This window comes from Arvicanthis niloticus, chromosome X (genome assembly GCF_011762505.2).
Source record: "Arvicanthis niloticus isolate mArvNil1 chromosome X, mArvNil1.pat.X, whole genome shotgun sequence".
In the NCBI taxonomy this organism is placed as follows: domain Eukaryota; kingdom Metazoa; phylum Chordata; class Mammalia; order Rodentia; family Muridae; genus Arvicanthis; species Arvicanthis niloticus.
In genome coordinates this window covers 10,408,568-10,426,157 of record NC_047679.1, presented here as the reverse complement: position 1 = coordinate 10,426,157, position 17,590 = coordinate 10,408,568, and the positions used below count along the sequence as shown (strand labels likewise).

The window sequence follows — 17,590 nt, the reverse complement described above, 5'->3', positions numbered from 1 at the left end:
TATGTGGAACTGTGGAACATTTACACACAAACAGCATTATACCCTGTTCTGTTAGTTCTCTTTCACAGCAGGAGGACAAGGTATTTTCTCTGTTTTATGATTGAGGGAAAAAGTTCATGTAAGTGTTTTGCCTACAGTTGCACAGTTAATGCAACGTGGTTTTCCAGAAGAAAACCAAGCATTTTTGAGAGTCTCTGGAGTATGCGGTACTTCCCATTCTCTAGTTTTCTTAGCTTCGGTAGCTTTCAGTGTCACCTTTGCTTGATTCTCAGTTCTTACTGGTCTACTGGAGGGCTTGGAGAAACCAATTCTTTCGAACTGATCCTGTGAATGAATGATTTGGAGAGATTTATAATAGCCAGGCAAGAGAATTGGGCTAAGTGAAAACAGGATGACAGGGAGAAAGGACAGAATTCTGCCCGTCATTAATGACTGTGACTCATTGATTTGTTTCTAGGTGTTGTGAAGTCTTTTGCATCTACTGTCAGTCCAACCAGAATGAAGAACCTTATGTGAGCATCACTAAGAAACGACAGATACCAAAAGATGGTCTTTCAGAGGAGGTCGAGAAAGAGGTCGGCCAGGCAGAAGGCAAGCTGTTTACCCACCGTTCTGCATTCAGCCGGGCATCAGTGATACAGGCTTTCCTTGGCTCTGCCCCGCAACTGACCCTACAACTGTATATAACTGTCTTGGAGCAGAACATCACTACTGGAAGATGTATGTATGCATGCTTTTTTGTTAAAAAATTCTGCTTATATTTAGGGTTCAAACAGAGAAGCAAAACAATTTTTCAGTTTATATGTTCATTTGTTCTGAGTCTATGCTCCGTTTGCTAACCTAAAATCCTAGTGAGTTAAAATAGCAACACTTTTTTGGACGGAGGAGGCTTATACATCTGTAGTTTGGCCAGAGCTCAGTAGGAAAAGTTCACATACTCTAGTGTAGACTAGCTGAGGGGCTCAAATAGGTGGGAGCTTTAAATCATTGAAGACTGATTTACTGACATGTTCTTGGATTCTCACCTCTTTTCCATGTGGAAAGAGTTTAGATTTCCTTATAGCATGGTACTGATTCCAAGTGTGAAACTGTGTCATCTTTGTGACCTTGGCCTAGAAATCATTGAAGCCGGCTACAGAATAACTGGAAGGTTATTTTCTCCCCTCCCTCCCTTCCTCCCTCCCTCCCTCCCTCCCTCCTTCCCTCCCTCCTTCCCTCCATCCTTCCCTCCTTCCTTTCCTCCCTTCATTTTTTCCTTCCTTCTATATTTCTTTCTTTAAATGCAGTCTAATTCATAGAACAAATTCAATAGTTTTAATATATTTACATAACCATTGCCTATCATATTAGAGTCTAAGATCTAGAAAAGTGCCATCATATCAAAAAGAAACCATGAACACATAGACTTGTCAGATTATAAAAATCAAATAAAGAGTTACCGTAAGAGGAGGATGTAACCAGGTGGGCTTGGTGGCCTGCCTGTAATTCCAGTTGTGGGAGGCTAAGGCGGGCTCTCTAGAACAAGGTGGCTAGTGAGACCATCTAGATTGGGGAGCTCTGGCTTGGATTGAGAGAGCTCGTATCAGTAAATAAGATAGAAGAGTGATCAAAGGTGAGTCTAGGGACCAGCTTCAGACCTTTGTGTGCATGTCCACATACGAACACATGCAAACATTCATTCACATACATGAAAATGAAAAAAAAATAAAAAAATATTCAGTAAGGTGAGCTGTTTCCTAATATGGGCATTTCTGGCTCAGTGGCTACCAGTGACATCACAAAGTATGTTGTAAGAAAGACCTCTCAAGGATAACTACATGGGTGGGTAAGAAGGTTGGTTATTTGAAGAGACTCAGGCCAACAGTAAGGTGCAGCTGAGCCCAAACCATCACAGACAGCATGGCTAGAAAGAGACAGAGACGACCGAACATATCCCGCTCAAGAAGAGCAGAACTTCAATTCCCCGTTAGCCGTGTAGACCGCTTCCTACGAGAAGGAAAGTTTTCTAGGCGCTTAAGCTCTTCTGCGCCTGTATTCCTTGCCGGCGTTCTTGAGTACCTGACATCCAACATCCTTGACCTGGCTGGTGAGGAGGCCCATAACAATGGCAGGAAGCGCATCGCTCCAGAGCATGTGTGCCAAGTGGTACAGAACAATGACCAGCTCCACCAATTCTTCAAAGAAGGCACCAAATCCCCATTTGACTCATCAGAGCCTGATCAGAACTGATGTTGCCTGGGTTTCAAGAGTCTGGAGATCCACAACATCTTCAGCCTCAAGCTGCCCCAGGGTCCTACTAACTGGGGGAGCTAACCAAACATGCTATTAAAGCATCTAAACCAAAGCCAATGGTCCTGATTCCTTTTGTTTTTTTCTTTTTTGAGCTAGAGGTGGGCATGAACCACCCAGGAGGGTGATGGTGGGTTTGAAGGTTAATGTGGGGAACTTGATTTCTGGGGGAAATTTCTAAGAGAGACCATTTGGGCAGTGTCTTGGTGGGAGGAGGTGGCGAGGTATAAGCACTGTTGACCTGGTGGGGTGAGAGGGTTTGGCTAAGGTAGAGGGCAGAGAAGCTGTCCTGGTAGTCTGTGAGCCCACAAGGCCTTAGGGGGCCAGGAATTTGGCCTCCCAGGCACATTGGACTTCCAATGAGATGCTAACTGGAGCTAGGTGAATGAAGACATGAACTGTGGTAGAAAAGGCTTCCTTGGAGGTTAGGTCTTGGGTTAGAAGATGTTGGTAGTGGGGTGGGGGAGACCATGTATGGTACAATCTTGACATGAGGTTCAAGGGTCAGGAGCCTTCCCAGAGCACTGAGCAATGATGGTGAAACCAGAAGTAAAAGAAAAAGCTGGAAGACGCTGTGGAGGACAACCCCATAGAAAGACCAGCAGTCTCAGCTAACCTGGAAGCCCGAGATCTCTCAGACACTGATCCACCAACCAGGCAGCCTACACCAGCTGATATGAGGCCCCTCACATATACAGCAGAGGACTGCCTGGTCTGGCCTCAGTCAGAGAAGATGCACCTAACCCTTGAGAGATTTGGAGCCCCAGGGAGTGGGGAGGGTTGGCAGGGTAGGGTGGGGGTGGGGTTAGAGACATCCACTTAGAGACAGGGGAGGAGGTATGGGATGAGGAACAATCAGAGGGCAGTCCGAGAAGGGGATAATGACTGGATTGTAAAACAAAAAAAAAAAAAAAAAAAAAGAAAAAGATTAAAGAATAATAATAAAAATACACAAAATAGAAAATATAGGTGGTTTCCCTTTTCAATTTTTAAAATTACTGCCTCATTCTAAAAAGATTTACACAAGGATTAGTAGGTACATAGTGCTATTATGCTGTGTACAATATGTGCTTCTATAGTCTTTTCTTTTTTCTTTCTTCCTCTTCTCCTTCCACTTATGTTTTGAGACAAGGTCTCTCTACACAGTCCTGGCTGTCCTGGGACTTACTCCGAGCCATTCTCAGAAGGAAACTCTGGGTTTTCAGTGATTGCATATGTCATATAATGTAAATCTTACTGACTTACATATTCAAGGACCCACAAACTAAATTCTACAATTAACATTTTGTTTCATATATCTTCCCATCTCTCCATGCATCCACTGAATCTCTCTCTCTTCCTGTCTCTCCATTTGTGTATCCCTCTATGTATGTATTTGTGTATGCTTCAGAGTAAATCATAGGCATCAGCACTTTCTCTTTCCATCACTATCTATTATCTAGAGAGGAAGAGTTTAGTCACTGGTGAAGGATCTGTCCCTAGAGCAGGTTTGGAATTTCTTAAATAAGATATTTGCCAAACCCTGGGCAAGTTGGAATTTAGCTGTGGCCTGTATGGGCTTATTAGGGCCATTGTATATGTGCCCCACCTGTCATCAGAGGCTGAGCCTGTGTTTTGGAGAGTTTTCATGTAGTATATGTAAATTTTGCCCCTAATGTTTCAGGAAACATACACGAGATAACTAACACTCAGGAACTGTTCACACTTAGCACTGGGTCCCTGCCTCTAAATGTCCACATTTGAAGTGTTCACTTTTCGTCAGCTCCTAGCCCTCTGCTGCTTGGACAGAACTTGTCAGGGGCTGTCCAGTCAGCTTTCCCATCAGAATCAGAAGACTTTCTTTAGTTTCAGGTCCTAGTGTACTGCTTTCTTTTCATGTGATCTTCAACAGTCCCTGTCTCCTCTGCAGTTGGTTGAACTGTAGCTGGAGAACCTGCACATAAGAATCCTAACCATACTTATGTTAACATGGTTTCCTCTACTAAAATTAATGTAGATAAGGCTGAACACCTCTTTTGCTTTGACCTTTCCCCTGTGACTCGTCAGTACTGATGTAGCAAAGTTCATTTCTCTAACATTGCCTCGTACATGTTGAAAGAACAAATGGTTTCTTTTCAAGGTTTCTTTGGAAATCTTAGACAAGTTTAACTATGAAACATAGCATGCATTTTTAACTTCATGTCATAGAAAAGCAATATAAGTAATGTTTTAGCACTTACTATACCCCTAAAACTGTCATTTTCACAGAAATAAAACCAGTTTTAAGGTTTGTTTTGATAAAATAACCAAATGTGTCTTTTGACTGTCTTACTAATAAACCCAGTAAAATAGTAAGATAGCATTGCAGTTTTGAACTCTTAGCAGCTGTGATACAAAAACTGTACAAGATGGCCATCACCATCTCCTCATGGAGGGAGCAATAGGCCTGACCCCTCTCTGAGGTCTTATAGGTAGCTCATAGGCAGTTGAGCAAGATGAAAGATCCTCCCCCTCCCTGAGGAAATACTGGCTGTTAACTGTTGCTCTGGAGGGGGAAGTCAGCTACCTCAGCAGTTTAGACACTGGTAAGTTAACCTGTAGTATGACAAATAACTATTCTTTTCTTTACACACACACACACACACACACACACACACACACACACACACACCAGGTTTGGTAGAATTTTAGTGCCTATTTGTGTTTCTTTTTAGATTCTTTTTCTGTAGACCTTTTACAATTTTCTGTGATGGTGAAATTTGTCACTTACCATTCTTCCCTTTTCCCATTCTAGAGCAGCAGTCACTGTACTTTAGGGCAGACACATTATCTTTTCTGCCCTTAAGAAATCTTTCTAGCACTTAGGAGGCTGAATGAAGCAGGAGAATTACTATAATTTCGAGGCCAGTCTGGAAGACAGAAGGCCAGGTCAGCCTGAGCTATGCTGTTCAACTGTCTCAAAAAAAAAAGCCTTATTATCTTGAGATTCCTAGTATAGTTTTATTCACATAACTTTTCAGAAGCCTTTTGTGGTTCCTGAAGAAAAGAAGAGTGATGGATAATTATGAGTTTCTGTTCTTTCATCAGACTTAGTAGGTCTCATGGGCACACCTAGTGCATTCCTACACCAGTTGATCCCGTAGTCTCTTTCACAGCGTGGCAGAGACAATTGTAGTCATTTACAGACCCAAAGCTAGAACCTATTTGTAGTGTGGGCATTAGGTTTACCAGTCCATTTTCAGTATCCTATCTTACTTCGAAATTATCTTTTTAAAAAGTACACTGAATATTTGATCTTTAGTTTTCTAAAAACCTCAGAAATACTGATCAAAAGACTACAATATCTTATCATAATTCAATAACTCCTTTTCTTTCAACATAAATTTAGACTTTTTATAATCTTAAATATTTGTTATGAGTAATTCTAGCTCATTTGGCCATGAATATATATGTTTTAGGAAAATATTTCTAAGTAACTTAAAATGTATGTTTGTATTATTATGTATAACATTGGCAAATCAGAGAAGACATGCTTATTTACATTAAACTCATAAATCTACTCCTATTGAATAGTTTTAAACTCAGAAACCTCCCTAGTTAAGATCTTAAATAGCTGTATGCCATGAAATTTTTAGTAGGTTGAAATTTAAATGTATTAGAAGATCCACTAATGAATTAAAAAGCTGACAGACTAGATTTTCTGTTGTCTTTCACCTAATGACTCTATTCTATGTAAACTATGGCTACAGCTAGAAAGCTGCCCAATTCCTAAAGTCAAATCCTCACCTCTCTCTACTAGTCATAGGAAGTCATTTAATAGCCACGGTATTATATGTCTATAATCCTAGCACTTAGGAGTTGGAGGCAGGAGGATCAAGGACTTTGACTGTCTATAACTACATAGTGAGTTTGAGGCCAGCATGAGTTATGTAAGACTGTCTCAAAAAAAAAAAAAAAAAAAAAAAAAAAAAAAAAACTGTTCGTCACAAATCAAACAGAAACATAAAGTTAGTGTAAAATTAGTAAATACGAGTATCCTGTTGGCACTCTGGATCCATCTGTACAAGTCAAGAAGAAAAACCAGGCAGGCTTTCACTTTGCATAATGTGTACATGTCAACAAGATCTGCCTTTTATGGGATTCTATGTCATGCGATTCAATGGTCATCTTTTCCTGTGTTGCAAAGTGTTTAAAAGGCACTTTTTAAAAGAAAAGGTAAAATCATGTTACCTGTATATATGCTATTTATTTATTCACGAGGGAAATGGCAGATATAGCTAGTTTAGTTGACCAGAATGTTGACCAGAAATACTAAAATAAATGTATAATTAGAAATCATTTTGTTTTGTTACATTGTTGAAGGGAAAACTATTGAAACTTGAATATCTACTGTGTTCCCTGTTTATAACAGTGACCTGACAGCATACAGCTCAGAGCTGGTAAGCAGCAGGGCCTTAGACAGTCTCAGAAGATGCCTTGCTCCAGAATCTGGAGATGGCAGCAAATAACTGTAGGGACCACATTTTATTTTAGACGGAGGCAGTACAATTGATGATGACATGTTCCAATAAAGTAAAAATACTGATGCCTGTGTATTAGAGCTTGGCCAGGGCCATCCTAGCCCCATCCTTTGACAAAAGCACAACAAAGCTCAGAAAATTGTATGGTGATGCCATCATCAAATGTTGTCACAGATTTTAAATCTATCGATGTATTCTGACTTCTCTCATATTATGGCAGTTTTTAGATGGTGGTGTTTTTGAGACATCTAAGTAAATGCACCCTAGGGATTAGGGGCATTCTGTGTACAGTTGGGAATGGATAGATAGACTGGAGAGATAAAGTGTGAATCGTGGCAGATTCTTGGATACCCTGAGACACAGATCCTTGTAGCTGTGGTAAACGATTCAGTGCAGGTTGCCAGTACCCTACTATGAGCACACACCCTAGTGCATACTACAGTGATTTCTTTTCTTTCTTAGGGCTTTTACCTGTGCAGGAGAATATAGCTTGGGCACTGGTGGCTGGGATGTGGAAGATAACATTCATTGCATCAGTTCTAAACTAAGGGAGGCGGCAGTTAATAGGCAAAGCTGAATTCAGACTGTCCTTCAAATGGAGAACTAGGGTCTAGTCTAGATGAATCTCTGTGAATCCCCAGCAGACATGAATGCATGCAGTATCCTAGAGTAGTAACCAGCTTAATGATGCTTCTGTTGGTCTTGTGTCTTCCCCTCTTTGCCTTCTCCAACTTTATTTTGCTTTCTTGTCATGCCTCCCAAATTAACTTTTTTTTTGTTAGCCTTTGCTATTTGAAAGTAGTCATCTGAATAGAGATGATAACTTGAACTATGACATGTAAAACTCTGGATAAGAAAGGTAATTTCATCCAGGGACAAATTTTGTAAGATCTACATAGTCTGCGAAGAAATAAATGTTTTAGGTTTCAGAAGGAGAGTGAATGAAGTTTTGCACTAAGCTGGACAGGGGGCAATAAAGGATTCCTTTTACTGGAGACTCTAATAAGCATGAACCAGAGCACAGTTGCAGTTGTTCTTACACAAGTGCATTGGACGGATGGCTAGAGGCTGGCTGGTATAGAGTACTTGAATTAGTGATTTTAGAGGTGTTGGAAATCATTATTAATAATATCTTCTCACTGTGTCATTTCTGCTATATTTGTGTGAAATATGAATAAACTGGGATATATAGGTCTAGCTTTACGAAACAGTTTTTGAATATTGGTGACTTGACAAATTCATCTGTATGATCAGCTCACACTCTAGAGTTCTGTATTAGCCAAACACATTCTGTAGCTTCTGGACAGACAGACAGACAGACAGACACACACACACACACACACACACACACACACACACACACACCCCTTTATTATATTCTGTGCTTTCAGAATTGACTGCATTTTATGAATTAGTCTAAACATAATAGCTTCAATTTCTACGCTCTTAGAGACAAATTAGGAGGATGAGTTAGAGGACTGCCTGTTTAGATGTAGTCTTTTACATGAGCTAAGCTTACACATTTCAGTTATAGCATCAGTCTCAGGTTTTTACATGCTTAATCACATGTACACACATAAGCAAAGATCTTCGAAATGTCTAAAATACATTGAAATGCTGACATGAGAGTGTGTTTTTAATATGTTTATGTGTTATGACTCTACACTAAGTATAAGGTTTTTAGAGGGAGGCGGGAGGGTGAACCCACATGAGCTACTGGTGCTGGATGTTGGAAGATGTCTGATTTATCATGGCTGCATTGGAAATTACCCTCTGCCGTATGCTTTCTACTTCTCCAATAGGCTAGAAACTTGCAAAGTCTCTTTGGGCTAGCCATAAGCCAAGGATTCTGTCAGTTGCTATGGATCCATGTATCCATAAAGCCTGACTGAGAGGAGATTGAGAGACAGACGTAAATGCCTCCCTTGGTAATACACCTACTGAATTAGCACTACTGAGTAGAATGGTTTCACTTTAAATGCACAGAACCCAGCTTTCTCTAATCACTAGCCTGTTTCTTTATACCTAAGAAATGCTACATCTTCTCTCCCTTTTCATGACTTATCTCTATATATCCACAAACAATTAGCCTGTCTCCCTTTTCATTTAATTCTTCATATCCTTTAGTCATCTCTCTAATATCATCTTTGTCATCGTAACTGTGAAAGCGTCTTCCAATGACCTCCTAGAGTGGTTAAGAACACTTGCTCTTGCAGAGGACCTAGGTTTGGTTCCAAGCATCCCCGTCTTGTCTTACAATCATCTATGACTCCAGTTTCAGGTGATCTAACCCCTCTTCTGACTTCTGCTGGTACCAGGCACAATTATCAAATGATTCAACACGATCTCTTTTATTTTAGGAAGTATATATTATCATTATCTATAATTACTGTGCTGTGTAACAGCATGCCAGAATTTACTAGTCCTATGTGATTATAACTTAGTGCTCATCCTTTGACACATCAGTCCCACTCACGGTCACTGCCACGCCCCATTTTTCTCCACCGCCTATTGTCTCACATATGAATGAGCTCATCTGGTACTTGTCTTTGAGTGTAAGGGTTTCATCACTTAACTAAGGAAAGTTTCACCTGTTGCCACAAATGACAGGATTAAATCCTTTTTATAGCTGAATAGAATTCCATTTTATGTATCCATGCATAGATCTATGTATGTATTCATCAGTTAGCAGCCATTTGTGTTGTTCCCCTGCCTCCTTTCTTTTTTGGCTCTTTTGAATAGTGCTGCCTTAAGCCCGGATGAGAGGATACCACTTAACATATGGATCTTACTTCCTTTGGGTGTGGCACCAGGAGTAGGGATTGCTGGATCACCCACAAGTTCTCTTCTCAGTTTTTTGAGGGACCCCCGCACTGCTTTCCAAAATAGTTGTACTCACTTATAGTATAATTTTAAATACTTAAATGAAAGGCTTAATATTGTTCCATTTCCTTTTCTTGGCCTCATTCTCAAGGTAACACATTGCTGAAATAACAGTTTGAATCATGATATTCTTAAGTCTTCTAAGTTTGGTGGGGGTTTTGGGTTTTTTGTTTCATTTTGTTTTGTTTTGTTTTTTGTTTTTGGATAACTTTCAAGTTTTATCCCAGCTAACAGTTTGCCTTCATCCAAAAATTGACCGCTTTGATATCATGAAGGGGCAATGTGGAAAGCCCTGCAACTTTAGAAACCTCTTAGCCTGAAAAGCATGGCTTAACTAGTTGTCAACTCATGTAACTGTGCTTAGAATTAGCCAGTTTCCAGTTTCTTAACTTAGCCATAAAGTTACTATGAGAAGATAATATATTTGTCTGTTTTTGCTGTGTCATTTTAAAAATTTTTTGGAAGATTTGGAGACAGGGTCTTACTTTGTAGTCTAGTCTGGCCCAGAACTTCCTGCAGTTCTCCTGCCTCTGCAATTTAGAATCCTGGGGTTACAATCTCAAGCTACAATGTCCAATTTTCTGTTTGTATTGTTTTGTTTCCTGGATGCCTTGCTGATAATGGTACCCTAATGTCTATAGTGTCGATTCACTTACTAATTACAGGTACCTTTTTGGACTTTAATTCAAAACATCGGCAATGTATTATTAAATAGGATCAGAAAATAATATAATAACTACCTCTTTGATTAATCAATCTTCACATGACGTGTTTGCTTTAGATACATGTTTCTTTTTCCTTTTTGGTAATACCATTTCTGTGAGGGGAATTTCTGTGAGCTCTTCTTGTCATGGTTTTAGTCTTTATCACTCTAGTGGATGTATGAATATACTGTAGAGACACTATATGCCTGAGTAGTATATATGCTGGCTTTGTAAATGTTTGAACTTTGTCATATTCTCAGCTCTTGAGTCATATAAAGATAGGGCACAGTTTGATGACTTCTGTTCTCTATGACTACAACATTATTATTTCTCCTTGATTTGTGACTTCCTTGGCACAAATTCTTTTAGAGCAAAAGTGATAATTGTTGTTTTTCTCATCTATTTCCCTAAAAGGTTAGAAAATTGCCTTGATTTCCCCAAATACTGACAAAAACAACCTAGGGGGAAAGGGTTCATCAGAGCTCCCAGTTCAAGTGTGTAATCCTTCATGGTAGGAAAGTCAAGGCAGCAGCAAGTTGAAGCAACTGGCATACTATATCCAGTCAAGAAACAGAGAGCAATCAATGAATGCTGCATGTTACAATTCTGTTCCCTTTCTCCATTTATATAATCCTGCATCCTAGTTGGAGAATGGTGCCATTTACAGTTGTGAATCTCCCCACATTCATTGACATGATCAAGATAATCTCCCAACCCCAGATTTGGCCAAGTGCCCATCTCTCACATGACTTTAGATTCTGTAAGGTGACAGTTAACACAAACAATCTTAAAGCTGAAGATAGATAATTGGTTATTAAAAATGACTTAAATATTGTAAATGTTTGTTTTACATTTTCTCTTCCTGTATACCTTATTTTTCTTTGTTTCTTTTGTGTGTGTGTGTGTGTGTATGTCTTTCTTTCTCACCTGAAGAATCTCAGAATTGAATTTCTATTAAAATATATATAGAAGGTTATTGAGAAACCTAGGATGCCAAGATGCATGTGACTTTGCATTTGGATATTGGATATGCATTGGGAGCTGTAGCTGCCTAGACCGAGAGTACAGGGTTTGCATTCTTGCTTACAGGTTTTTCCTTGATGTGGTGCAATAATAATGGTAAACTCAGGAGGCATGCTTGCATGTGAAGCAGCCTCCTCTTCACAACATCAGTTGTTACTTTTCTGAAAGCCTTTGGATCTAAGATCAGTAGCTTAGTCTGAGGTGGCTTGCCTTTCTACCAAATAGTTGTATTACCACGCTAATGTCATAGATCATTTTGTAATATGCAAACTGCACATATCAACCTTAATTTTGCAGGAATATTGAAGAAATTAAGGGAGAGATTCTGACATTAGAATATTGCTTCTCAGTTGGTTGCACTATTTGGGGATGCTTAGGTAGAATAATCTTGCTGCAGGAAGTCTATGAGTGTGGTCCTGGTCCGGCTTTGAGGCTATCCAGCTCTCTCTGCTTTGTGTTTGTATTGGAAGATGTGAATCCTCTGCTTTCTGCTCTGGCCACCATTCCTGGTGCTATTGTGCTTATCTGCCATGATGGACTTTTTTGTTTTTCTTTATTCTTCTTTCATATAATATATTTCGACTATAGCTTCCTCTCTCTCCACTCCTCTCAGTCGCCCACTCTCCTCTTCCCCAGACCCACTCCTCCTCTGTTTTCCTTCAGAAAGTGCAGGCCTCTCAATTGATAGCAACTGAATAGGGCATAACAAGATGCAATAAGACTAGGCACAGACCCTCATGTCAAGGCTGGACAAGGCAACTCAGTTTTGCTTTGAAGGTGAATTTCATGTATATTTTTTCACTTCTCATTTTTTGTTTTCTCCAGTCACTCTGTGTGCTAAGTGAGAAAAAGAAAAGCTGACTAATGGCTATATATTCATAAAGAAATAACGTGAATATATAGAAGGAGTTAAACTGACTCACGTGGCATTACAGTTTTACAATGTTGAAAATGGACTTCAGGGCAGCCCTCATGGAGCTGTTTTTGTATAGATAGGAGTCATTGATGTTAGTGGCCTTTTCTAATAGACAGTTTAAATATTCAATCCTTGTATTTTCATGTAGAAGGAGATTTTGCTGCTTACTACATATTAAAAGCTTTTCTGGCATCTCTAATTGTACTTTAAGACATCTATCAATGATTTAGACTCAGAATAAAATTGAACCTTCTCTAGGAAAAAGAATATGAAACAAATTCAATACATCTTACACCAGGCTTAGTGCAAAGACACATGGTATTCATTATGTTACAGAAAATTAGGACAATAAGTTCATGCCTTTAGGATATCTGAGAATTAATTTCCTTTGGGTTGCAGTTTCAAACATGGAGTTACTATCTGCTTCTGAACATTTTCTGTATCATATTGTACATGTAGACAAGGATCTAGATATCAACATTAATCAGAAGAAATATTTCTGTGTATACATCTGTATATTGATGATAGACTTGTAAATAAAGAGGATTACTTTTGTTTTACCTATAGTATATGGTTTAATAATAAATCTTTGTTACTGACTTATAATTATTGGATGCCTACAACTTGTTTGGATATTGTGTTTAGGTACAGTTGTCAACCTGTGACATTATTGGGAAAGTTATATTCCACTCTGCACAGTCTCCCAGTTTACATCATGGATGAATGAGATACTGGATCCTGGTTCCTTTCCCCTCTCTTTGCTTTCTGACTGCCATGAGGAAAGTTGTCTTTTTTACCACATATTCCCAGCTGTGATGTACTACCGTGCCACAGGATCCAAAATAAACCTTTTATCTTTTAAAGTTAATCATTTCAGGTAGTTCATTACAGCCATACACAGTTTTTAATATATTATATGCCAGATGTCAGTCAATAATACACGATTTGTATTTGTCAACTAATAATCTATCAAGTATATCAATTTAACATGTCTTTTATCTTAAAAGAGAGTATTGGTAGAATGATAAAACAAGAGCTAATTGAAGACTGTGGTTATTGAAATTTTCAATTAACTAAAGCTTTTTTTTTTTTTTTTTTACCATAGTGAGCACAGAATAATACATTTGAAAAACAAGGATAAAGAGGTGGGAGAGGGTTACTGAGAAACATTGCCATTGAGATGATTAATAGAGGTTAGAATGTCTGTCGTGTTAGCAAAGAAACAATGCAATAGCTTATTTTAGCCACAGGGGGTCCAATGGCCATAGCTGATTGTTCACAAAGTTCACTGTCCATGAAACACTGCATTCATGAGAGTTTGTCTTGCCTTGACCTAGCTGTGGATATGCAGCTGAATGGGGAACCTGTGCATTACATTCTGAATGGCTGTGGTACAGCATATTTGAGAGCCCACATGGGAATGCAGGAACTTCTTCCTTCATCTGACTGTCAAAGCCAGGGTTTGCTTGTCCAGCTAAACTCACTGATGCTTCTGCTCTCTGCCTGAGACAGGATGATAAGAAAGGAGGGGACAAGTTGGTAGGGCAGATAGAGGAGTATGCCCCTGCCCTACTTCTGAGCATTGCTTGTATCCTCAGAGGTGATCCCTAGAAATGAGCTAAGTGAAGTCAGGCTTATCCATTTTCTTGGCATAGGCAGTATAATTTCAAAACGTCTTTAGATATGGCTTACTCATATAGCAGAACATAGGTGGAAATGTGGGCTTAGTTGAAATAAGTGTGATCGACTTGACAAGAGTCAGGGAAGATTATCTGGTCCCAGTGGGGCTCTGGGTGGTTGTAAGAACAACAGCTTTTCTTGTTAATGATAGAAAATAAAAAGGAGAAACTGAGAACTAGACCGAGATATCTTTATTTAGGTGGAAAAGTGTACTGGTTGAGACCAAACTTCTAAAATGAGACTGCTTAGCTTTCAATACCAGCACTGTTCGTTGAGCTGAGTGGTACCAGGGAGGTTATTGAACATTGGTATATAAGGATAATAACACTATCTACTTTATATTTATATTATAGCAATGACAGAATTAAGTGACTAGCCCCTGTAAAATTCTTACGTCTTTGGCATGAAATAAGTACAATAAAAGGATAAAGAGGTGGGGGATGGTTACTTTTTGAGTACAGAAAGTCTATCAGGAGGCAGTGTTATGGAAGTCAAGAAACTGAAGTGTGTTGGAGAGGAAAAGAACAGAGTATTGAATATCTCCAGGGAATGTAGAGTCTACAGCTATGCTGCCATCATGTGGGTGGTAACTGACGGAACCAAAACATTTGTTTGGGCAACCTAACAACTCAGTCAAATATAAGTTTGGATTTTAGGAAAAGTCTTTAGTCTCTGAGGAAGCATCTGCTAAAGTAGCTCATGTTCAGGAACAAAAAGTGGTAAAGGGAATGTTTGTCACTGAGAGTTGAAGAGTCTGACAGACTAGAGTGTCTCCTGGCACTGGTTAGACCTGTATAACAAGTTTCGCTGCAGTCGCCCTTGCTACTGAGGTCAATTTTCTATTTGGCATTTGCTAGGGCAGGGGCCTCAGAAGATGCCCCTGCAGCAATTTCATGGTGGCAACGAAATAACTGTCTTTTAAATTTTAATTTAATAAGCTGGGCAGTGGTGGTGCACGTCTTTAATCCCAGCACTTGGGAGGCAGAGGCAGGTGGATTTCTGAGTTCGAGGCCAGCCTTGTCTACAGAGCGAGTTCCAGGACAGTCAGGGCTACACAGAGAAACCTTGTCTCGAAAAAACAAAAAAAAAGTTCAATTTAATAAACATTTATTGTTACACATACACATGAGAGTTGTCATGTAGTATTTGTCTTTCTGAGTCTGCATTACTTTGCTTAACATAATGATGACCAGTCCCATCCCCTTTTCTGCAAATGTTATGATTTTATTCTTTTTGTATAATTTGGTGATTGTGTAGTAGTCTGATAGTTTGAATCTTCATTTCCTGATAGCTAACAAATTTGATTTTATTTTCACATTTTTAGTTGCCAGTGGTGTGTGTGTGTGTGTGTGTGTGTGTGTAGTAACTTTAGTCTTTTATGCCTTTTTAAATTTGGATTTTATAGGTGGAGAATTATTTTAGTGACTTGATGCTTTTATAGAAGACCCAAATTTGAGTCCCAGAACCCACATAGCAATTCTCAACCACTTGTAATTCCAGGTCAAGGGGATCCAGTGCCCTTTTCTGAAATCTGCAGCATCAGACATTCACACATATACATAAAAAATAAATAAACACAAGTAATTACAGGTAATCAAGGCATGGTAAGATAGGGAGAAATATCCAATATCAAATGGTCAGCTTTGAAAACATACATATGAGTAACACTATACAGAGTGAGCAGGTTATATTTAAGGATACGCATGTGCACATGCACACGCACACAAACACACACACACATACACACACACACACACACACACACACACACACACGCACGCACGCAATAACTATTAGTGAAAAAAGAGGCCATGTATTTGAAATAGAGTAATGAGGGGTATGTGAGAATGTTAGGAAGGGGGACATGTTGTAATCAAAATATAATATAAAAATAAAGGAAATAATGTTTTTAAATTGGATTGTATTTATCCTTCTTGATTTGAAACCTTGAATAAGTTTTTACTTTGATCAAGGCAAGGCCTTAAAATGGCAAATCAACCTGGGTGACTCTCAACCCCAGTCAATTGAAATCTGTCCTTCAGTCTTTATGAGGACTCAGTCCATTTTTTCATTTAAACCTAATGTCCCTTATGTTGCAGCCAGAACCTTGGGATCCTTTGAGGCTGAATGTCAATATTTACTCACACTCAGCAGGTCTGAGAGACTGCTAAAAGTTCTCTTCCAATTTTTAATCTCTTACTATGTACTTTCATTTGAGTAAATGTTTTGTGGGGAAAAACAGCTTCAGAATTTTCCTTAGGTACCTTTCTTCTTTCTAATATGTTAAACCCCCAAAGTATTCATTGCTTTGGTCAATTTCTGATGCATTTGAACACATGATTTATCAGTTTTTTGGCAGTAATATTGGAGCAAAAAGAACTAATCTGCTTTTTGCCATGTTGGAAATCCTTTCTGGTTTTTGCTCCCCCTTCTTTCTCCTTCCATTTTAAGTGCTTATAGACAGGTCTATATAAATATAAGGTTTTATTTTATAGTATACCAGTCTGTACAGATCTGACTAGTGAGTTTAGGGGAATATCTTTATGACAAGATAAAAATCTATGAGTTTGATCTATAGTTCAGAAACTAAAGCAACCAAAGAAGATAGATTGTTCAGTTAGCACATAAAAATACCCTTAAGTCATCTGGAAATTGAAAATAAAAATCCTAAGAAAAACTGTCACATCCTTTAGAATAGTTAAATCAAAAGTTAGATAATAGACAGTGTTAGAAAGAATATAGAGAAATTGGAATCCTTATACCCTGATTGTTGTAATAGAAAATGTAACTGATTTGGAAAACAGGTTGGCAGTTCTGCAAAAAATTACATATAAAATTACTATACCATCCAATAACTCTACTTCTATCTAGTCAAAGGGAAAAATGTGTATATAGAAAGACTTGTACATGATTGTTCAAAGCAGCACTGTTCACGGTACCTTGGAACTGGAAGCAAACCAGGTGTTACTTGGCCATCAAAAGGAATGAAGAGCCGATATACACTACAGCATGGATGAACCTTAAGTTAAAAAAAAAAGTCTTTCAGTGTCAACATATCATATTTTTCCGCTAAAATGAAACTGCAGATTACGGAAATCTATAGAGACGGAAAGTAGATTGGTTATTGCTTAAAGCTGGTATGGAGTTTGTTCATGATGGGAGGACTAAAGAACCCAGAGAAGAGTTTGCAATAAAGCCAGGAGGAATCATGGCAGAGGTTTGTACAAGTGTACAATGATGCTGATCCCTCTTTGTTTTCAGCCACGGCTTCTTCAGTTTGCTCAAGGTTTTCAGCGTCAGGCTGGGAATTAAATCAGAACAAAACTGAACTCTAGGACAAGTATTCAAACCTAACCCCAAAGTGCAAGTGGTAGAATCCATCGGAAACATTAACCAGTTAACTGACCAGGAAACCACAACACTACCAGCATAATTCAGACTTGTTTTAGCCCTTGCCTGGGCCTCATATCCTGAAGCAAGAATTACTTAGCTTCTTTAATTACTCTTGAGGTCAGAAAACACTCCCTTGCTCGTATGTATTCCTGTGTAGCAGGCCTCTGATTTACTTCAAATAGTATCTTTAAATTGTTGGCTTA

At 38.9% G+C, this 17,590-nt stretch overlaps 2 protein-coding genes across 2 annotated transcripts in view; both read left to right on the top strand.

The window, feature by feature from the left end:
• Xk (X-linked Kx blood group antigen, Kell and VPS13A binding protein) overlaps window positions 1-17,590 on the top strand; it is a 31,069-nt gene that overhangs the window by 7,181 nt on the left and 6,298 nt on the right. The window contains exon 2 of the mRNA XM_034486326.2: window positions 458-720. Coding sequence (XP_034342217.1) covers window positions 458-720 — 263 coding nt within the window. The remainder of the gene's footprint in view (window positions 1-457; window positions 721-17,590) is intronic.
• Window positions 1,751-2,344, top strand: H2al3 (H2A.L variant histone 3). The gene has a single exon (XM_034486327.2). It carries the CDS (start codon window positions 1,900-1,902, stop codon window positions 2,227-2,229), a length of 330 nt encoding a protein of 109 aa, XP_034342218.1. The 5' UTR covers window positions 1,751-1,899; the 3' UTR covers window positions 2,230-2,344.

Excerpts from the sequence above, each read along its gene's own strand:
- H2al3 (XM_034486327.2), top strand. The coding sequence starts at position 1,900 with ATGGCTAGAAAGAGACAGAGACGACCGAACATATCCCGCTCAAGAAGA.